The sequence below is a fragment of the Tribolium castaneum genome, chromosome 2 (assembly GCF_031307605.1).
Source record: "Tribolium castaneum strain GA2 chromosome 2, icTriCast1.1, whole genome shotgun sequence".
NCBI lineage: Eukaryota > Metazoa > Arthropoda > Insecta > Coleoptera > Tenebrionidae > Tribolium > Tribolium castaneum.
Window position 1 is genome coordinate 14,114,744 of NC_087395.1, and position 22,495 is coordinate 14,137,238.

The 22,495-nt window shown below is 39.9% G+C and overlaps 5 protein-coding genes across 7 annotated transcripts; 3 read left to right on the top strand and 2 right to left on the bottom strand.

The window, feature by feature from the left end:
* Positions 1-107: 107 nt before the first annotated feature.
* On the top strand, positions 108-3,138 carry BOD1 (Biorientation Defective 1). The gene is made up of 5 exons (XM_008199376.3): positions 108-470; positions 520-881; positions 947-2,377; positions 2,793-2,903; positions 2,955-3,138. Exons 1-5 carry the CDS (start codon positions 217-219, stop codon positions 3,047-3,049), a joined length of 2,253 nt encoding a protein of 750 aa, XP_008197598.1. The 5' UTR covers positions 108-216; the 3' UTR covers positions 3,050-3,138.
* On the bottom strand, positions 3,108-10,701 carry LOC662239 (ABC transporter G family member 20). Its single transcript, XM_968351.4, has 9 exons — positions 10,371-10,701; positions 7,240-7,350; positions 6,897-7,193; positions 6,633-6,852; positions 4,630-4,857; positions 4,054-4,582; positions 3,826-4,006; positions 3,510-3,775; positions 3,108-3,463 (listed from the first exon to the last, which is right to left on the bottom strand). The coding sequence occupies exons 2-9, from the start codon at positions 7,338-7,340 to the stop codon at positions 3,165-3,167; spliced, it is 2,121 nt and encodes a 706-aa protein (XP_973444.1). The 5' UTR covers positions 7,341-7,350; positions 10,371-10,701; the 3' UTR covers positions 3,108-3,164.
* Positions 10,702-11,379: 678 nt separating this feature from the next.
* On the top strand, positions 11,380-14,415 carry wfs1 (wolfram syndrome 1). Of its 2 annotated transcripts, none has more exons than XM_008199377.3 (3): positions 11,380-11,741; positions 11,843-11,947; positions 11,999-14,415. In XM_008199377.3, exons 1-3 carry the CDS (start codon positions 11,681-11,683, stop codon positions 14,344-14,346), a joined length of 2,514 nt encoding a protein of 837 aa, XP_008197599.1. In that variant the 5' UTR covers positions 11,380-11,680; the 3' UTR covers positions 14,347-14,415. The 2 variants fall into 2 exon arrangements, with proteins under 2 accessions (XP_008197599.1, XP_973480.2); XM_968387.4 differs by having other exon boundaries at positions 11,388-11,741; positions 11,993-14,415.
* Positions 14,416-14,419: 4 nt separating this feature from the next.
* On the top strand, positions 14,420-16,256 carry Nop56. The gene is made up of 3 exons (XM_968421.5): positions 14,420-14,554; positions 14,670-15,241; positions 15,292-16,256. Exons 1-3 carry the CDS (start codon positions 14,552-14,554, stop codon positions 16,184-16,186), a joined length of 1,470 nt encoding a protein of 489 aa, XP_973514.1. The 5' UTR covers positions 14,420-14,551; the 3' UTR covers positions 16,187-16,256.
* A 66-nt stretch (positions 16,257-16,322) lies between these two features.
* Positions 16,323-22,490, bottom strand: lqfR (liquid facets-Related). 2 transcript variants are annotated; one of them, NM_001170775.1, is given in 5 exon segments: positions 16,323-17,102; positions 20,896-21,651; positions 21,699-21,969; positions 22,016-22,217; positions 22,296-22,466. In NM_001170775.1, coding segments are annotated over 5 exon segments (1,623 nt in total). In that variant the 5' UTR covers positions 22,346-22,466; the 3' UTR covers positions 16,323-16,758.
* Positions 22,491-22,495: the final 5 nt, after the last annotated feature.

A 22,495-nucleotide genomic window follows, 5' to 3' on the forward strand; every position in this document is an offset into this window, starting at 1 on the left:
GCCGAAACAATTGTTCGAACCTCATTTTATCGTTTGATTTCGCAAATTGGTGATAAATGCGATAATCCCCGTTTTATGACTCATTTAAAAAATTCTATCTGAATTTCGCGCCGCAGGTTTCGTGGTTACAAACGTAGAATAAGAGTTACAAATCGAAACTCCCCAACTGTCATGTGAGTGAAAAAACAAAAACAAATAGTGCTGCAATTATTTATTATGGAGGTTGTTGCCAATAATTATCTACCGGGTGATCAGCGTTTAGTCGATAAGATCGTCTACGAGCTGAAGGCCCAGGGGATTTTCGATCAATTCCGCAAGGAGTGTTTCGCCGATGTCGACACCAAGCCAGCCTACCAAAACCTCCGCCAAAGAGTAGAAGGCAGCGTCACAGGTTTCCTCAAAGAGCAGTCCTGGAGGCCGGACATGAACAAGAACCAAGTGCGGGAAATGTTACGTAAGAGGATCACCGAGTAAATTAATTATCCTGTTTGTGGCTTGCCTAACCTCAAAGTGCTCCAGGTCTGGGTATCTGGAAACGGGGGTTGAGCGCATTGTCGACCAAGTTGTCAACCCGAAGATCAATACGGTGTTTTTGCCCCAGGTGGAAGAGGTTGTTTACAGTTACTTGGGCATCAAGAAACCCAGCAAAAGCGAAAAGAGTGAACAGTGTGACGATCTGTTGCCTACTGATCTCGAGGCGGTGTCCCCTGAGTCCGAGCCCGTTGACAAGAAGGACGATAAAAGTACGGACACGTTTCAAGATTTGGACGAAACGAAGACTGAGGAGGACGAGTCGCCCCCGTTTGAGCCCCTGGAGGAACAGACCACCTATGTGCCCCAGGAGGAGAATTCCGTTGATTCGCACATGTCAGGGTTTTCAGGTATTTGTTGTTTAAATTTAACGATAGCTATAACAATTTTTTTTCTTAATTTTCTATTGGTAAAGGTTTAGCTAGTCATGAGTCAAATCAAAGTAATGAAAATAAAATAACACCGATGGAGCAAGATTCGCAAATGTCGCGCAACAGCTCTGATAGCCGTTTATCAATCATAACGTCAGACGATAACTCAAAAATGGATATTTGCGAAGACTCACAGTCAAAATCCATCAAATCAACTGACTCAAACCACAAACATGACGATAAAAAACACAAATCGTCCGAGCGTCACAAATCGCGCAGCGAGAGCAAGTCTGATAAAGACAGGAAGAGTAGCAAAGATTCAAGATCTCGGCACAGTTCGTCTTCGAAAGATAAAGACAAGAGCCGCGATCGTCGCGATTCGAAGAGCTCAAGTAAGCCCAAAGAGAACGACAAAGACAAGTCCAAAGATAAGGATCGCAATAGGAGCTCCAGCAAGCACACCAGTAGCAAAGACAAGGATAAAAACGCGAAAAAAGACTCTCGATCTGATAAAGATAAGCCTCGGTCAAGCAGCAGCCACAAGTCCCGTGATAAATCCAGCGATTCCAAATCTAAAGAAAAGTCTTCCTCCGATCGCCACAAACACTCGTCCTCGCACAGCGACCGCCACAAGAAGGATAAGGACAAGAAAAAGGATTCGAAATTGAAAGACGATCATTACAGTTCGAAAGACAAGAGAAATGACCGCCGATCGACCGATCGCGATTCGAACGACGGCCAGTCAAGTCGCCCGCCTACCAATCCCTCCGATAACTCCAATTCCCAGTCACAGAAGAGCCAAGACTCGAATTCAGGGGGCGGTGATTCGGGGAATTCCGATCACACCGAAAGCACGACCAAAGCCCCCGTGGTGATCACAGGGGCTGTGGAAAATTCCGAAGTGATGATTTCGCCCCCGGAGACTCAGCGAGTCAAGGTTTTGAAACCGAAATGTGCCTCGAATATTCAAGAGGCTTTGAAGTTGATGAAAATTCGCAAACAGTTAGCCAAGTTGGAGAAGCAGAATCAGTTGAGTTTGGCGAGTGTTGATGTGACTTCGCCCATTGTCCTCTCGTCGAGTATCAATCTGGACGACTTGAACCAGAATTGTCTTAAAAAGGAGCATGAAAATAAGATCGAGGACGTGGTGCCGCACTTACAGAACACTGTAATTAGTCAAGACAGTTGGGACACCATGGAGGCGAAACTGAGGGAGGCAGTGTGCCAGGAGATGGATGAAAGTGGAGATGAGGACGAGAAATGTAGATTTTTCGAAAGTGTGGACATTAAGAAAATCGAGTTTTTGCAATTTGTCGAGCTGTTTATCAGTAAATTTGAGAAGTATCAAAGGTTGCGGAAGAGAAATGGGGGGAAACGAAAAATTGAAGACAACGATTTGAAGAATAATAACAAGCAGTTGAAGAAGCAAAAGGTTGGGAAGAGTAAGACAACGAACAAGAATAATAATCATGCCGGTAAGTTAGGGTTCTAATTTTTTGTACCAAAAATTAGAGCGGCGGAGTAAAAAATAACCGAGGTTATGCATCAATTTCTTGACTAGACTAAAATTTTTGCGGAAAACAAAGAAAAACGCTGTGAATGCTGTAAAAGATGAACAAAAAATGTAAGGACATTTGTATGGGGCGTAATTTTTTTATTTTTAATATTTATTTTTTACTATTTTCCTGTATCTCGTGAAAATTTTGTTTGTTTCTTTACTGAATCAAGTCGCAACATTTCCGTATTTTTTCCAGACAAGTTAAGTTCAATTTTTGAGATTAACGCATCTTTATTTCACTGCACTGATTTTTGTTTGTAAGTTGTAACTCAAAGAGTTGAGTGCTTTTAACTCATGGCCTCTCTATCTGTTCTTATTGTTGGGTTTTGCAGTTGCGAATGAGAAATTTCCACTGCCGTTGAGTCCGGCTGAAAGTGACAAGTCAACAGGTAAGAAGGAAGAAATTTCGACACCGAAGGCCAAACGTAACAACGTTAACAAAGGTGAGTCAGTAGTTATTGCGCAGTTCTTGTCTCATTACGATTTTTTATCAGTCAATAATCAGAGATACTCCAGCGACGACCTGTACAAACCTAGACCAACTTTCATTAGCACTAGACGTAGAGGTGCCAAAAATCTGGAGAACTGACTAAGGTTTTATTTTTCTCGTAGAATAGGAATTAGAAGTAAATAAATATTTTTATATGTTATATATTACAATAAAACAGCTTTATTTAATTTATCTCATTTACAACAACTTAAAATTATCGTTTACTTTGGATTAACATTGTGTTCACCACTGCAAAAATAACAATCCATGTTATTTCGATCCCGAAACCGTTCCACACCTCGAAGTAGTCAAAAGACCACCCTTTTTTCATTACATTTCGGAACGAATCTATTGCGATTGTGAACGGGAGACATTTCGACACCCACTGGAGAACAATAGGCATGCCTTCAAGGGGCCACATGAGGCCACTTAGTAGAATCATGATGTAGAAACTTCCAGTTGTGAGCACGTTAGCCATGGTCACGTTTTCCGAAATAATTGAAATCCAAAAACCTGGAACACAGTTCAAGTTTTTGCGAATTATTGTTTGAATAATTACCAAAACCCACTCCTGTTAATCCTTGGAAGAAGGTGATCAGTGTGATGATCCACATACTGCCACTGTTTGGTATTTTAAATATTGCGAACGTTATCGTGAGGGTGGTAACTGTGTAAATGAGGACGATTCCGATTTGGAAAATAAAGTGTGTTAAACTGATTTCGAGAGACGACACTCCTGCGATTATGGAGCGGTCCCAAAGGCCCTCACTGCGGTCTGTTACGATGATTTGCGACGTCATTAGAGTCATTAGGAAAAACATAATTCTGTAACAATTTGGATAATTTAATTAAAAATTTAAGGGTTGTGGTCGTACGTTAGGACTAGCCCCGGTGTCATATACTCAGTAAATGTGTCTCCATCCTTGCCGTAAAACGTAGTCATGTTCATGAAGTCGGCCATTTGAGGCTCGTAGTTACAATCTCTGAGCAAATCCTTTTGAAAATCCTTAAATATCGACAAAAGTTTGTACTTAACAGTTGCCCCAATTTGCCGGTCTGAAAATCACTCATGAGTGCTTGAAAAAAATTTTTGTGGGTATTACTTGACATGTCGAGCCACACTTTAATTTCACTGAAACTTAGAACCTCAGCTTCGATATCTCTCCCTTCTTCGACTCTGGCTTCGAACGATTCGGTGAAATTCTCCGCCATGTACATCACCCCGACGACTTCTCCATGCTTTACCGCTTCCAAAGCGTCCGGTAACGCGTCATATCTCACTTTGGTTATCATCGGGGTGTCTATGTAGCTCAAAAACCGGCAACTCATGTTATGAAAATGGCAATTGTAGTCATCGTAAGGCACCGCCGATTGCGAGAAGTTGAAATTCGGACACAACGTGGCAAAGCTTTCCTCGTTTACGACAGCCAGATTGATGCCCTTGGGGTCGGGCCCGACGGCGAGGAGAAAAGCCACGTTCTGTGCGATGGGAAACATCAGAATGAAAATCATTCCACTGACATTTCGGTAGAATTGCTTCCAGTTTTTGTCGAGGAGGCTCTTCATCCGTTTGCCGTTCAGTTCGTAGCCGCTCTTGTTTTTGGTTTTGGTTTGTTTCTCTTTCGTGAGGATCTGAAACGATTGCGTTATTTTATGGACGTTGGGTGGGGGGTTTTTACATCGGTGGATCCCCGAGTCGTGTCAAACGACGCAACGCTGATGTCAGTGTTTGAGTTCTGGATTTGTAAGTTACTGCGGGCCACAGCCATGGTGTCGTCGAGGCGTCCCTCGGACTGCTTCTGGCTCAGGATGAAGAAAACATCCTCGAGGACCTCGGTTTGAAACATGGTGAGGAGAGTGGCCGGGGATTCCTCGGCCAGGAGGCGCCCACCGCGCATTAAACCGATCTAAAACGGAGTTATTTTTCGTCTTATTTTTTTTTTTTTGACTAGTTATGATTTTCTTTCTGTTTTACGTCACCAGATTTTTTCTAGAGAATGATTCGAATTTGAGGATTCTTGTTAAAGCTTATTCTTGCTCTTCGTCTTTTCGTGTCCAAATATTGTTTCTAATCTTTATTAGCATAAAATGTCACGTTTCATAAGTGTACATAGGTCATTTTTTACTTTTTTTTTATAACAATTTGGGGTGGAATTTATAGTCTTTGTTGTCTTGCCCATTCAATTAATTCATGTAAGACGTGAAAATTAAATAATGCATAAAACAAGGAAAATGTATTGTGTGTTATATTTTATTTTTTAATGCTTGTTATCTATTGCTATTACAATTATGCTAATAACATTTAATTTATTATTACAAAAAGCTTTTATTCCTTTGCTTTTTCTTTTTTTTTATTCGTCGTTATGCACTTTATTTTAACCTTGATATTAAAAAATCTAACAGCTGGTGAAATAGAAACATTGTCCCATAATTACCATAAAAAGTAAAGTCTCGTAGAGAAGCGACATATAAATAAGACCAAGGAAAGTGGGATTTTTTACATGCAGGTATTGATTATTGTCTGTTGCAATAACCGGAATACCGACAATTTTTTTTCAAAACCATGAAAATCAGGGTTATTTGCACAAATGGCACTTTCGTCTTTAAGAATACTTCCAATGCGAAATTATTGTTTTAAAATTGGCATTTTTATTGTTTTTTATAATTAAATAATTAAACGAAACAATAAACTAACCGCTAATTTCAATTATTGTTTTTTTAAAGCGAGCAGTAAATTTTTAATGTAACAGTTGAAAGAGACAATGCTTTTTATTGCGATCTGTTTATACAAACGAGTAATAACTATTTAAATAAGGAATTTTTTAGTAATAACATAATTTGATGTATTTTACGAGTAGACATTTAAGTTTGATTATTAGTTTAATTATTATTTTCGCATTTCAGTCAGGTTTTTTGAATATTATTTTATTCAAAACGTAAAAGTTGATGTTATTTCAATCCGCAATTAGCCTACATTTTAGTAATAATTAGGTAATGATGAAATCGACCGCTTAATATTGAAGGCCATTTCTCCAGTTGTAAGTAGTGATTTTAAATGTTGCACTAATATCCGATTATTGTAATAATAAAACAAATACAGAGAAGTGGGGGTATTTTTTATTGTACTATTTATTTAGGCAACGAAGTGACTGAATACAATCCTAACTAAAACTCGTTATGGATTCTTTTGGTGAAAAGTAAAATGTAGAAACAAAAAATAAATAAATTAGCAAAGGTAATCAAAATCAAGCCTCTAGGTGTAAATATGTTACAATGTTTTTTGTTTGTATTAAAAAACAGGTTCGAGCCGAAAAAGTTTTGTGAATTATGCCGTATAATTATTATTTGTTTCATCTACATAATTAATGTGGTGAAAAAAACTTCGACACATTTGTTAAAATTCTAGAATCATCATTTATATTGCTTTACAATTATAGAATCCTGTTCTGGTAGAAATGGTCATCACCAATAAATATTCATAGTGGAAAAAAAATTCGCAAAGGTATATACCAAAATTTAATAATCTAGTAATTTATAGTTACTTGTACACGAATCCTCAAGGCAATCCGGTTTTTGGATTTTTGTCACTTATTATTTAATATTGTACAAACAATATAAAACGATCCGACAGTCATTATTTTTTAATTGTGAAATAATAGTTGTTTGCTTGAATCTCTCTTACCAAATTCGCTTGCCGCGCTTCTTCGATATAATGCGTGGTAATAATCACAGCCATGTTTGACTTGCTCGTGATTTCCACGAGATAATTCCATATCCTTTCGCGCAAGATGGGGTCCACGCCCACCGTGGGCTCATCCAGAATGAGCAACTCCGGCAAGTGCACCATGGAGGCAGCGAAGGAGACGCGCCGTTGCTGACCTCCACTGCAGTTCCTTATGAATCTGCATACGCATTAATCACTGTCATCAACAAATTGGTCACCTACCGATCATCAGGCGGCAAATCCAGCAAGCTGGAAAGTTCGTTAAATCTCTCTTCGAGCATTTTTTCAGGCATGTCGAAGATGCGGCCAAAGTAAAAAATCGCATCCTTGACGGTGAATTCGCCCACGAGGGCGATATCCTGGGGCATGTAGCCCACTTTTGGGCCCGGAACCCCGCTGTCCACGGTGCCGGGCTTGCCCCCCAGGACCCAGATGTCGCCGGAGTTCAAGTTGCGGCGGCCTACGATGCAGCTTAGGAGGGTTGTCTTGCCACAACCGCTTGGACCAAGGAGACCGTAACTATTTTTAAATTTATGGGAAATGTTAAATGAGGCGAAATACGTACATGCATCCTCGAGGCACTTTCATTCGGAGGTTTTTCAAAACTTCCTTTTTTCCGTACGATTTGCAGGCGTCTTGAACATAAACGGCTTCTTTGGCCGCCATGTCGACGGCTCTACGGAAGACGGGAATATTATACCAGCTTTTATTCGCTTAAAGGAATTTTTTAATTGTTGATGGTTAATGGAAATGTTGCATTTTTATTTTATAGTTTAATGGTAGCAAATCGATTTTATAAGTGAAGTTTTATGTGCTTTCGATTTTTGATTATAATTCCTATTACTTCTCTTTTCTAGAAAAAACTCGAGATTAATTCCAAGGATAAAATGAATTGTTGATTATTAATATTTAATAAACTTAATTGGCTAATGTCGATTTACATGAGCACAGAGAGATCAATTTTTTATAACGTAATTGAAAATTGTAATTTTCCAGCTGTTGTTTATAAGATTCAGAAAACTCAGATTAAAATTTGTCGAAGTTTGAAAGGTATATACACGACCGTAAAAACCTAATTTGTTCAAAAATTGTTTTATTTTGAGCTAAAAACTTACGTATTTTGCACAATTTCGCTTTGAGCGAATTAATTATTTACGAAACTAATAAAACTTCTATTTTCGAGCAGAAAATAAAAATTGTTAGTTCGCTTCGTTTTGTTTTAAAAGCAAAAAAATTCTTAGATAGTATTTTTCTTTATTAAAATTACGTTAGCTTTTTTCAAATGCTGAGGTTCTTTTTTAAACTCACATTTATATTTATATTAACTTCTGGCCTCTTTCGAGCGCTTTAGAGCCAAATGCTCACTTAGAACAGGTCGAAAATGACATTATCTTAAGCTTTTTCGTCACATTTATCTGTTTTTGTGCGAAAATTCCGTCGAAAATTACGAAATTTTGAGCTAAGTTCATTTACTTTGAGAAAGTTCCTTTTAATAAATACTCCTCTTTTGCTTCACTATGAACTGATGCAATCATTGCGAGACAAAAGCGTAGACGTTGAACAATTTTGTCTGTTCGTTTTTGAATAACTCCGCATAGAAGGAGCATCCACGTTGTGACTTTTTTAATCTTATATTTAAAAGCTCGTCAAACCAGTATCCAAACATAAGTTCTTTCAACCTCGGCCATTGCCAAAATATTGAGAAAATTGCGGTTTTGGTTTTAATATTTACTCACAATGGAAACTGTAAGATGTTTGTTATATTTTTATTTGTATCGGCCTTTAATTAAACTTCGATTAGGTTTTTTCGCTACGCCATTTTTAATTTTAATTATGTATGATTTCCTTGAATATGCATGCAAGGTATTTCTTCTTGTTTTCTTTTTTTGTAAATAGAACACTAGAAAAATGGTGAGGTAAATGAGAAAAGTGGGCAATTACTTTTTGCAAACGCAACTTTGGATAGATGACTGGAAAAATCTAATTAAGTAATTAATACATATTTCTTTTGTTACTTCACTCGGCAACAATTCAGTATAAACACGGAAGACTTAATTGCACAGAGGTCGGATTTAATTAATCCCGCCATTGGAACATCTTTTTCTTATCACTTTTTCTGTTAATTATTCGATTACGTACGGTACAGGGTCGGTCCACTTATTATTTGTAAATAAGGGATAAGGAAAAACCATGAGGGCTTGCCAACCTTCGAAAAAAATTCCGGCTCACATTTACGTTACTTCAGCGGAAGCAAATTAACAAATTTTAACGTAACCTTCTACTCACTTTCCGGATTCAAAGATGGACAAAGAATGTTTTTCTACAAACGCAATAAAATATGTTTCAAATTGTAGGTCAACAACTTCGCCTCCTTGCCTTGTATTGACTTGTAATTTTGTAATAATAATATCTAAATTCTTGTAAAACAAAACGATGCTAGAAACGAATTCCTTCAAGTTTCTGAAAGTAGAATGGTGAACCTTGATTTCCAACATCTTTGCGTAATAGAAATTATCGAAGAAAAAACGCAACCGTTCGTCGGAAAGTAACAATTCTTTTAACAGGAGTAAGAAAATAATTATTCACCTATTTCAATGCCGCAACAAAGGGACTTTTATTAGATCATGTAATTAGCTCATTTTAATACAACCGGCAGGTGATTTAATTTCTGCTCACTCATGCATCCATTTCACAGCAATTATTCTTATGTTGCAGCTAAACAAGAAAAAACAACGAAATTTCAACTTGTTTTGGTTTTCAAAGTTTGCATCACTGATGCGGGCCCAAAACTTTACCTTGACCGCTTATTCTTTCTCTTAAATGTATTCCTATTACGATATTTCGTAAATGTCTGCGTTTATAATTACTGAAATAAGAGTGGCAGTGCGTTGCGAAATTGGGAAATTGTCAAAGAATTGGGCGCTAAAATGTACAAAATTTTATTGCAGCCAATGGTTTCGCAAGAAGATTGTTGTAAATTGAGTTTTCGATTGACCTTCGCAATTAGAAATTATTCAAATACATGCTTTTCATCTGTAGGCGATTCTGAATTTATTATTCAGGAAAATCGCAGATAATTATTAAAAATTAATATTAATTGTAACTGTCACGCCATATTATTCATTCCTACATTACGGCATAATTAATAGAAGTCGCAGAAAAATAAAAGTATGTAACTAAACAACTGGTTTATCGTTTTATTTTCTATTAATTTTCAACAAAAAAACGACTCAAGTCTAGACGTCTTATGGTAATTCCGGATATAAATCTTATCGGAGCGATTCATTCATAAAAAATGCTTCAAAATTGTGTTTACAAACATTATTGTTTTTGATTAAGTTAATTACGAAATTGTATTAACTTAAAAAAATGAAATTTAATGTTTTTCCGTTTGGATTCGAAATTTGTTATTGAAAAAGAAAATATTAATCAAACTGATAAGGATGTGGCGTAAATGTGAGTGATCCCGTACCACCATAAAAACAAAATTTGCGATGCGGGTTTGGCACGAATAAAATTTTTGTTAAAATAATTTGTTGTTACTATTCAAATCAATGTTAAATAGGTTACTGTAAATAATTGCATATGACAGAAAGTATGTGTACAAACACGGCTAATTTGGATTTTTTCCGTATTCTGTGCTTTTACTTTCAGTCTGTTGCAAAATCCTATCCAGCAATGTTTACAAATACTTACCCTTCGTATCCACAAATCCAAGACACTGGCTGCAGTCTTCTCGAACCACTGCTCACATGCGAACTGGTCCGACACGACTAAGTATCACATTCACAACTTTTCAGCAGGAAATCGCTATTATTAACCTTGACTCTACCTCTGAAGGAATCGGTGAAGAAAAATAGGAGATTGTCACAAAGTCACTAATCAAACGCACAGACCACTTTTACAAGCTGTAAGCTGCTTGTTTAATTTTACTTCAGTTGCCAATTCAGCAAATTACATTTGCGTAATGAAATATTTGCACTTTAAATCAAACGTGCACAACCGTTAGGTGTTTCTGCTGGTGTGGAGCAACTGCTCTTGCAGACGGAACTAGTTTTCACCAAGAAAACACGCACTTTTCTGGAACCGCATTTGAACTATTGTGCAAACCAATAATTATGCGAAGGTTCAAGAATGGCACAAACGAAAAACAAGCATGTTGTAAGATAAACAAATACAACATAACACGTATTTTGTTTTTAAATGGTATTTCTTGTTTTCGAATCTTCGGCATCGTCCGTAGAATTTACTATTTTGGGTTCAACGTAGTAAAAGTTTTCAGTACTCAGAAGTCTGAAAATTACCATTTCAGAAAAACCCCGACCTAAACTAACAGCTTATCTATTTGTCAGTTTTTTTACCTTTTTAATTATCGATTTTCTAGATTTTTGGATGACCAGAGTCGTAAATTAGAAATGTGGTCTTCCCAATTGTGCCATAAATTTGTAATTCAAAACCTTTTCAGCGTAGTACCTACGCATTTGCGGTTTTTGATAATTCTAATTACAGGTTTTTTTGCAGTGGAAAACGTATTCCTTAATTACAGTTTTGAGAAATAATTACAATTGGTATTTTCTTTGTTAACGCTAATAGTCAGTCAAAAAGATGTTTTGAGGTTTATGTACATTTATTAAATTATAAAGTAATTCATGTAAGATGATCAGCTCAAAAAAGTATCTATTTTATTTTCGTAAGGTTCGTCTTCTTGGGGGAAGCACATGTTTCTGAGTTTGTTACCTTCTTCAATAAAAATATTTTTATTACTTATTCTCTACGTAAGGTAGAGATTAATTAATTATACAAACATATTTTGTAGAATATTTAAGATATGCTCAAAGTTAGATAAGAAGGCCACTTACCTCGTCTAGTGAATTTTAATGCAAACAATCTTTTTTTAATAAGTAGTAATTCTGGGCCAGGCAACCAGTAATACGCGTTTGTCATCTGTTGCTCACATCAAGTTGCATAATCTGTGTTGTCACATTTGACATTTAGTTTATTTACAAATGATGGCTGGTGTGGTTCCAAAAAGGGCAACATCTGGGCGAAAACAATGGACTTTACATGGTAAGTCCTCGCTAAAAACAGCCGGAAACGCTGCTTTCCGCCTCCCCCAAGCGTAAACACCCCCTTTCTGTTATCTTGAGGTTAATTTCCACCCCTTTCAGACGGCCCCCGAAGCTCCCTCAAACGGCTGCGAAGCCAAATGGCAACCGACGGTTGCCCCGAATCGCAAGTCGTCCTCGCCAAACAACTGCTAGACGAGCCTTGCGGTAAGCCCCCCAACCCCCAGTCTTCAACTAAATAAACACTTCCAGAAATAGAAACAGAAATGCGGGAAAACGAGCAATTGGGGGTGTACTGGTTGATCAAAGCGTCCGAACAGGGCAACACCGAGGCCACAAACCTGCTCAAAACGTGCCTGCAAACGGGCAAGGGCATCACAGAGCTGAACTATCTAGATGTCAAGCAGTGTATCAGTATGACACAGCACGAGAAACTGGCCAGGAAGGCCGCCCGGGAGATGTTCGCAAGTTTGTCGAACGGGGGCGATTACATCACTTCCGACCAACTGCAAAGGAAAATCCTGGCGATAGAGCGCGATCAGCTCCAGACAATACACGAAAATGGGTGCGTGAACGGCGAGCTGGCCTTCAACGAGTCGGAGTCAGACGAAGAGACCGATTGGAGTCACAAATCGGACCAGAACGAGAAACTAACGGAAGAGCTTTTGGTCTCGGCGGCTGTGGATTATTCCCACGGACACCTCCCTCTAGTCAATCGAACTCTGTGCCTCTCAGACCCCGATCTAAGGGCCTTGGATAATATCCCCCTCATTCAAAGGTCGATCCTACACCCTGTTCTAGCCCTCAAGATATTGTATTACAAACTTGTCAAATTCTTGGGGCAAGGCTTCACTCTTTTTTTCCCCTTAGCTAAGTCCGAAGTCCAGCTACTTGTGCTCATGGTGGTGTACACACTTGTTAGTGCCGACAATATTTTGTATTTTTTTCCCTTGGTTCTCTATTACGCTAGTTTTATCGCAATGGTGATTTCGACCTTTCAGATGTTGCAAATCAAGCGCGAGTTTCACGATTTCCGGTTGTGGTCCGGTTTATTTATCACGTACTCCGGGGGCGATTTGAATTCGGAAGATGCCGAGTTTTTGTACGTCCGGAATAATCTCAAACCGTACGCCCTGTTTTTCGGCTCACTTTTACTAAATTTCCTAGTCTACCCCGTAATAGTTGACCAGTGGATCCCCCAGTCTGAATTAATGATAATTTCGTTCTGTCTCACGTTTGCAACCCTTCTAGGCTTCATGTACAAGAGACGGGGGAAGACAGTTTTCGACCTTTTGGTGTTTTTCAGTTTTGGGATTAACGTCCTTGCGAAATACCCCTACGAGACTGATCCAGTGGTGGCACAAGGTTGGCGCTTTCTCGACCTAAAAATCCCAACTTTCGCCAGCTATGTGATAGGAAACGGCATCGAATTTTGTATCAATTTCCGCCTGTTTCTCTACATGTTTATCCCGCTTTTGTTGGTCAAAATCGCCTCACGCCAGGATTGGAAAGGCACGTACCAAATGTTGATCCCCCACTGTGTGACCCTGAGCTGGCTCCAGGTGTGCATTGTGAGCTCCGAGGGGGCCACAATGTACGGCCTGTTGCGCGGCAGCTTGGCCTTAGTGGGGGTGGTGCTGTTCCTGCCCCTAGTGGGGCTCACAAGTGTGATACTCCCCGCAGCTGCGCTAGCGAAATGGGTCGTGGCTTCGAATTTTTTTCTCGGGGTTTGTGTCTTCGTGGGGGCCACCGGGTTAGGCCTGGCGGTATGTTGGGTTTGTGCCCAAACGAGGTTCAGCAAAATCACCGCTTTTATTCAAGTCGTTTCGACGATTTTTGCTGTTTTAACCCTCATTAAGTCAAATTACAAAAATGAGGAACACTATTTTGAAAATAAACTACCCGAGTATTTGTCGTGGGACGTTTATCAGCGGTTTTGCCACCAGCCGGTGTGGCAGGAGGAAAACATCGCAATTGCTCAAGTGAAGTGCTCCGAACTGCACAACTCGCACATCAATTGGGACGGTTACATCAACGATATTAAAATTTCGTCGATCTCGAATAAGTTCCAAACGATTATTGATCACTTCCCTGTGACTTTGCGCCATTATCTTTACTGTTTTTACGGGGAAGAGACTCGAAATGATTGTACTGATTTCCCCCCCGCGGTTCGTGAAGAGTGCAGCTCGTTCTACAATGCAATAAAATCGACTAAAACGTGTTCGCTTCAAAAATACAATTCGTACACGTTTGAAATAACAACGAAAGTGCAGTCAGCGATTTGGGGCAAAAGCCCCGAAGTCACTCTTGTAGTTGACGATTATTTTCGAAATTTCACCCTGGGGCTTAAGCCAAATGACCACATTTGGTTCAAAGGCACGTTGTTTAATAACGAGGTTGTGGGGTCCGATGGGATTTTAGGGGGGTTCAAAACCCATGTAAAATTGGACGAAATTGGTTGCCTTGCGTGTAGTAATAATAAACTGACGAATGTTAAAAAAGAGATTGAATCTAGATTTGATATTAAGAATGTTATTGATGGTCTCGTTTTGGGACTCAAGTTTGTCCTCAATGTTATTTTAAGTCCAGTCGTAGTGTTTAAGTGATTTGTTACGTAACTTATTGAGAATTGTATTTATTTATGTTAATAAATGTAAGAGATTATTTAAGTTGTGCGCCAGAATTTAAATTTTCGTCAGCTCCACCACTACACTGCCGTAAAAATTACCAGCGAAATCGCGCAAACACGTGTGATTGTGATGCGTGCTGTTATAGAATTTAATTAATTTTAGCCCAATTTTATGCCTAATTATGGTAAGAATTCAATATTGCATAACTAGAACATTGCTAATTGCTCGTTTTTTGGAACAAGCAAAGTTATAGCAATGTTTGTAAATATAACCTCACTCTAGCGCCGCATGTTTTTCAGTCTAAACTTTATGTGTTATTCGAGCACGCTGCCGGCTATGGGGTTTTCAAAGTGCAGGAATTTGAAGAAATCGGTATGCTGCTGCCCCAGTTGGAGGCAGCCGTGCACGACCTAGCCCGCTTCAATAGCGTAGTCGAACTCGTTGGTTTTTCGCCGTTTAAAACAGCCATTGCGGCTTTAGAAAGCATCAATGCAATCTCGGAGGGTGTTTTACCCGAAGATTTGCTACACTTTTTGGACATCACAGTCCCGAAAAGTAAGAAAAAGAATAAGCTTACGTTGGGGGTGAGTGACCCCAAGTTGGGGGCTGCCATCACCGAAGCGCTTGGGATACAATGTAGCCACGTCGGAGCTGTCCCGGAGGTAATCAGGGGTATCAGGCACCATTTCCATAACCTTGTGAAAGGTTTCACTCAGAAAAGCTCAGCCGTGGCCCAACTGGGGCTCGGGCATGCATATTCACGAGCCAAGGTCAAGTTTAACGTCCACAGAGTTGACAATATGATAATACAATCCATAGCTCTTTTGGACCAACTCGACAAAGACATCAACACTTTCTCGATGAGAATTCGGTACGATTTTGCGAATTGTCCAAATTTTCTTTCTAACAAGTGTATTGCAGCGAATGGTACTCTTACCATTTCCCGGAGTTGGTGAAAATAGTCCCCGAGAACTACACCTACGCCCGTTTGGCAAAATTCATCAAAAACCGCAAAGAACTAAGCGAGGACTCTCTCGAGGGCTTGGAAGAAATCACGATGGATTCAGGCAAAGCCCAGGCGATTTTGGACGCCTCCAAGTCCAGCATGGGCATGGACATAAGCGTTGTTGATCTACTGAACATCGAAATGTTTGCCGGCCGGGTGATAGCTCTAGCCGACTACAGAAACCAACTTTCCGAATATTTGAAGACAAAAATGACCGACGTGGCCCCAAATCTGGCCAAACTAATCGGCGAACAAGTGGGGGCGCGCTTGATCGCCCACGCTGGGTCTCTGACAAACCTTGCCAAGTACCCGGCGTCCACGGTTCAGATCCTCGGGGCTGAAAAAGCCCTTTTCAGGGCTCTTAAAACCAGGGGGAACACCCCGAAGTACGGCTTACTCTTCCACTCCACTTTCATAGGGCGAGCTGGGGCTAAGAACAAGGGGCGCATCTCGCGATATTTGGCGAACAAGTGCTCGATCGCATCGCGAATCGACTGCTTCACTGAACAACCGACGCAGATTTTTGGCGAGAAGTTGAGGCAACAAGTTGAAGACAGGCTCAAGTTTTACGAGACAGGGGACGTCCCCAAGAAGAATATCGAAGTCATGAAGGAGGCGATGGAGGAGTTGGAGCAAGAAACGGCGCACAATAAGTCCGAGAAGAAGAAGAAAAAGAAGAAACATAAGCTGAACGAGACGAGTGAGTCTGTGGGAGAGAATGGCGTGGACCAGACGACCAATGGGAATGCAGATGAGGCGGAGGAGCCGCCCAAAAAGAAGAAGAAGAAAAATAAGCAGGAAGTTGAGTAATTGTTTGTTTGAGAGTCGGGTATTTTTATTCTTGTATAATCTATTATTTTTAAATAGATACTTGATCAAATTGAGGTCGTAATGCTTAAACCTGTTATCCTACCAATAAAACCATGGGTAATATTCACAACAATTTATTTTATATGTTTTTACAATAAACTAAATGAGCGGAATGTTCAAACAGTTACTAACTGTAACATGGATAGTGTTATCGATAATAAGGCACCACGGTATCGCAACCTTCAACGAAAAAGAAAAAACTGCCGATAGGTCGAATTTGTTTTTATTTTATAGAAAATTATTAACAATGCAATATTGCTTTATCTGTTTGCTAACAGAGCCGATTTTGCTGTTCCTACAAATTAGTTGTATAAATAGTTGCGTAATACTAAATAAAATATGAACAAACTTAAATGTACCCAGCACCCTCATGAGCATTGTAATACAACCAAACGGACTATACAAAATATGTGCAAGAAAACCGTTTTTAAAAACTATAAACGCAAGACCAATTGGCTCAATCTCAACGATTAAAGTACAATCTTTGGAATTTCGAATAAAAATTAGGTGCTTTAAAAGCTTGGAAACAGTTGCTTATTTGGCTGATTGAAAGCATTCGTTTGGGGGAAGCCTTGAGCGTTGAAGTTCATCGCATATTGATTTGTTAATTTCGGTTGATTAACGGGTGAGGTTGGATTGCTCGCCAATTGGTTCATACTAGGTGAGACTCCTTGTTTTGGTTTCGTCACGAGTAAATTATCTAAATCGATATTTAAGTTGCCTGAGTTGCTCCACGTCGACCCGATATTCTGTTGGTTTTTATTTGCTGGTGTTTTAACCTCGGTGTTGTTATTGGACGATGCGGAAGACAACGGTTGAAGGGGCTGTTGGGCCGATGTGGGGGTTAGCAACGGACCTGCATCAAACCGCGCTATCAAGCCAAGCAAACAAATGTAATTAGTGCAATGAAACACCCAGTTAGTACGAAAAGCTTTATTCATCGTCAACTTTCAAGAAACTATCAATAATGCACATAGTACTAGCCGCTAAACTCCGACACTCCGAATTCGGCTCTCCTCGGGTCACGCTCAAGCTCAGTAAATCCCCCAACCAAAGCCTGAACTCGAGCAATTCGCTGGTGAAGTCCGACATCAAAATCTCTTTCGGCGTGTTTATAACTGCAGCTCCTATCAAACCGATGACAGCAATCCTCACTTTAACCTCCTTGTGGAAGCGCAAATACCACGAGAAATGTAACACTTCTTTGGCCATTCGCGGTTCAATCGGACAATTTTGCGAGGAACACATGATAACAGACAGGGTCCGAATAAAGTGAATCAACAGAATAAAATCACTGTCGTTTTGGGGAATTTGCGAAATCATTTTATTGCCATTATAACCGTACAGTAACGGAAAAAAGAAGTGGCCGGCCACTTGTGCAAACTTATTCAGTTTTTCCACTCGGAAAGCCTTGTGTTTGTGGAAGTACCGAGTTTTGGACTCGAGGCGTTTTTTAATTATTTCTTCGGCCTTCTCCAAGTCAGGGTTTTTCTTCCTGCGCTTGATTACGATTTTTTCATCCGGCTTGTCCAGCGTTAAAGCCGACAAATTCCTCGAAGCTTCACTTAAAACATCAAGTAGGAAAATGCGGTGAGAGATCGAATAAGTCCCAACGTCGGCATGAAACCACTTGCATAAATATTCAGCACTTTGTGATGGATAAACACAAGTTATCGCAACGCAGCTTTTAAACACCACAGAATCGAAGTTTTCAACGTAAAAACGTTGGTCTAGTCCGACCAAAATTTGCAGTAACTCGACCCCAAGTGAGACATCATCGTCGGGTAGCTGCTTAATAATCAAATCCTCGCACGCTTCCAAACTTAAACTAAAAACGTCGCAATCTTGCGTCTCCAATAAACCGTCTCTCAAGTCCCGCAAGTACTTCGGGGGCTCCTTTTTCGACACTTTCACATCGTTTGCCAAATCGTAAGGCTCCAGATCATCATCTGAGTCCAACTCGAAGTCGGTACTGTCTACAATCGTGAGCAGATTATTTTTTTGGTGGATGGCTTCAGCCACGACCACATTTTTGGGCTCCTCTTGCCCCCGCAATTGCCTCGCTGGGGGCACATACTCGGGGCACTTTTCCGCCTCTAAAAGACTTGAAATCAAGGGGAAAACATCCTCTTCAACGTCTTTATTCTTGAAGTAAATCGTCATGTCCGTATCGAACAGTTTTTGCAAAATTTCGCCAACTTCTTTCCCCTCGTTGGGCATTTGATCGAACTCGAATCTCAAAGTTTCGCTTTTTTCGCTCTCAGTTTGGATAAAATTCAAAACAATCTCCGACACTTTCATGCCCATGGCCCTCACAGAAGGGGTCGAGTTCTCCAAGTGGACGGGGACCCCCGAGTACATTTTTGACTGCAAAATCTGCCTCTGGTGCTCACTTAGGCCAATATTTTTGAAACTGTTTATTATAACAACGATTAGTTTTGTTAAATACAAGTGGTGTTCCACACTCGTGTGGTTGAGGGCCGATTTGTCGGACCAAACAGTGATTAGGTTCACTAAAAGTGTGAACAAATTGTGCTCGGACGTGGCACTTAAATACACTATTAAATTTTTAATGAGATTCTCGTTATCGTAATGTGATAACAGGGGGATTTTTGTACACAAAACGTACTTCCAGTTATCACATTTGATTAAATTGGGGCCTAGAACACTTTTAATTGTGTAAACGGAAGGGTCAGTATTTTGCAAAACTGTCACTGCTAGGATTTCTACAGCGCTCCGTTCCAAACTTTCGAACAAATTCCAAAATACTGTTCGATAAACATTAAGTTTGTCTGACTTTTGGTTAGTCAGAATATTTGCAACTTTTACGAAAGTTTTAATAGCACCGGAATTGTAATGTTCGTTGTAGTTAATCAAAGTTTTGCTTAAAAACAATGCCAGGTTTGTGTAATAGAAATTTTTTTCATATTTTGGTTCCCGGAGTAGCAAGTCGGTTGAAAATTCAATCACTTTGATTACGTTGAAAACCAGGAATTTTGAATACTCGTTTGGTTTGAAAAATTGGTTGAATTGGCCTTGAAGAGCGTTTGAGATTCGATTTGGAAACGTAATTAATATTTTCACGTCGTTTTGCCACAAATCCTCCTCCTTTGTGAAGAAATTGTGCCAAATTAGGGCGAAACAACCCTCACTTTTCAGAGCTATTTCAGCCAAAACACTGAGTGAATTTAAAATTTTCAAGTTGGTTTTTAAATTTTTCACAATGACGTCGCAAGTCACTCGGAAAAAGTGGTAATCTTCCACGGAAAACACAACTTTCACTTCTTTATAAACCTGTCCGCCGATCAGTGGAAAATTTTGGTCAAATTTCGCTATTAAATTCTCTAGAAGATTTCGAAATTCTCGATCGGCATAGTGACTTAAATCTGTTGAGTCTATTTCGAGTAATTTTTGTACTGTTAGAGTTGGCAATAGTGGTAAAAATTTATCGAGACTGTTGATTATATCGTCGATATCACTTTGCGATGAAATTTTCTTGATTTTATTCAATTTGTTCACAACGGTGGCACTAGCATCTCGTAACTGTTTTTCCACTGAATTTTTTCCTGAATCACGATCACACAACACTTCCCGAACTGGATCTGCAATGGGAAAGCTCTGGTGAGTTTCCCGAAAACACTGCGTGGAAGGGAGAGAAAAACACGAGAAAAATGAATCGCTAACCGTAAAAAGAACAAATACCTATATTTTTAGATTAAATAACGAAAACAAGACGCACAAACGTGTAAGATCAAATGGGTCACTTTAAATGTGTAAACAAATATTTCTATATGTATTTAAATACTTAATTATTTCATTCTCCCGGAAAAAATATATCACACCCCATTTTAAATAACAATATTAAAACAGAAATTAGATTTCCTTATGAAATTTTTATTTCACTTAAAAATAAAGTAATGAAGTATTGCTCCAAGACTGCGAGGTACACACACTTAAAGCTGAAATATACTGGGAACGGTTAGAACGGTTAATGGAAACTGCCCGAAGAAATGTTAGAATGGATTTTTATTTAATTGAATTAAAATAATTGAAGCATTAACTCACAAGTCAGTTGACATCTCATTTTAAATTTGTAATAAAAACCCAGTATTGAAAAATTTAATAGTTCTTTATTTTATTTAGTCAATTTTTGCCTTTTAAACTTAATTTACTTGAGTTAATGCAATTATTGTTTTAAAATCTTAATCCACAATAATTTCTTACAACGATAAGGCAACCATAATAAAAGTATTTACTTTAATTTCTTTTAAATGGTTACGAAATATTAAAAATGAAAGGTAGCAGACACCTTATAAATATAAAATAATTGCAGTTTAAACTTAATTCGTTTAATAAAACAAAAAACCGCTATCCGCTTTTTTGCCAAAATAATTCCTGTTTACGTATCTAAATTTGCCGGCACGTTATGCTTATTACAGCAAGGTCACCCCAACGCCGTAAAAACAACAAACAAGTATCACTTGTCACGTTCTTTTTGCTATTAGCGACTCAAATCGATTGAAACCAATTAGCAAACACTGCAATTTCCCGTTGAAATTTCCCGGAATTAATTAAACCGCCGTTAAGTATCACAATTAAACATGTATTTAAACAACATCACATACAATTCCTCCAATCCACCAACTTACCTCCATCCAACAAACTGGGCGCCGCCCCCACGAGCCCCTGATTATTATTTGGAACATTCCCGAACCCCCCTGGGGGCTGTATGCTCAAACCACTGAATCCCGACAAATCCCCCAACAAATCGTTGCTATTCTGCGGCTTCGCTGCCATCACCGGCGCCTGCGCCCCCATGAGCCCCCCTATCGGCGGCTGTATCCCCAAATTGGGGGGCGGAATGACATTCGGCATGAACAAATTCTGATTCTGGTTCATCAAATTCGCGTCGGTGTTGTTCTGCGAAAACGCTGAACTGAAATCGGCAAAATCGTCGTCGGATTTCGGCGTCGTCGTCGCATTTGACCCAAAAGCTGCCTCAAAATCGCCAAACTCCGTCGACTTTTTCTCCTCTTCCTCGGCACGCGGGTTGAAATCGTCGATCAGGTCGCTGGCCTGTGGCAAGGGGCTCTGACTAGCATCGCGGCCGAAATTCGCAGCTGCCCCTAGGTCGACTTTTTTGATCGGCTTGGTGGACTTTTTCGGGGTGTTTGTTATGGCCGAGTTTATGTTGATGTTGACGCGCTTTTCGGTGGGGCTTGGGTCGTTGTCTTTGTATTTGCGGCTGGTGTGGTTGCGGGCCGATTCGGTGTCGCTGTCTTCCTTATCAATGTCGTACTCGTCGTCAAAGGAGCGGTCGCGGTAGCGACTCGCCCCCGAGGAGGGCTCCTCCCAGTCGTGGTCGCCGTAGTCCCGGGGCTTGTCGTCCCACCTCTCGTGACTTCCTGTTAAAACCCCAACGTAACCGAGTTTTGCGACAGTGGGAACCTACCTAGCCTCATGCCCACCATGTCTGAGCTCATCCCGATGTATTTGTCTTTGTTCTTTTTGGCCTTTTTCCGCTCCTCGCGCAGACGGTCGTCGTCCTGGATAAAGTCTATGAGCTCCTTCACTTTGTGCCTAATGTTAACCCCTTGGTCCTTCCCCATATCATCAATAAAACTAAAATTTTCTAAAGACCTGAGGTCGTAAATGTGCTCCCTGGCCGAAGTAACGACGCGTTCAGACCCATTCTTTACTAAATAATTCAGCACCAAGAGCGCCTAAAACCCCAAACTCAGTCCCAATTTAACGAAATGCGGAACCCACCTTGTAAATCCGCCTCCAGTGTTGCTTATTGTCCTGAAACATTCGTTTCCACAACATTGACATTACTTCGGGGAAATGTTCATAAGTAAAAGTGGAGTGAGCCAGCTCTTGCATGATCTGGCCAGTGGGCCCCCATGGCTCGTCGTTCGTGGCCTCCCTGACTTTGGCTTCGATTTCGGTGTAATTCATAACAACATTTGTACTGTAAACAGTACAAATTTAATAAAAAATGTAACACAGGAAGAGATAACCATCTGGTGGTGTTGTCACTTGTACTTACACCTTATCGGCGAGTTCCCGCACTTTCCACATACTAAATAAATTTTCCATTTTGCCTGGCTTGAGATCTCTAATAATACGTTAAAAGTCTGGCTTTTCCCGGGTTTATCACACAAACAAGTGGAAATTATTTGGCAAAAGGTGACTTGGCGATCAGTCGGCCATATTTCCTAGCGCAATGACATCACGACAGGCCCGCCA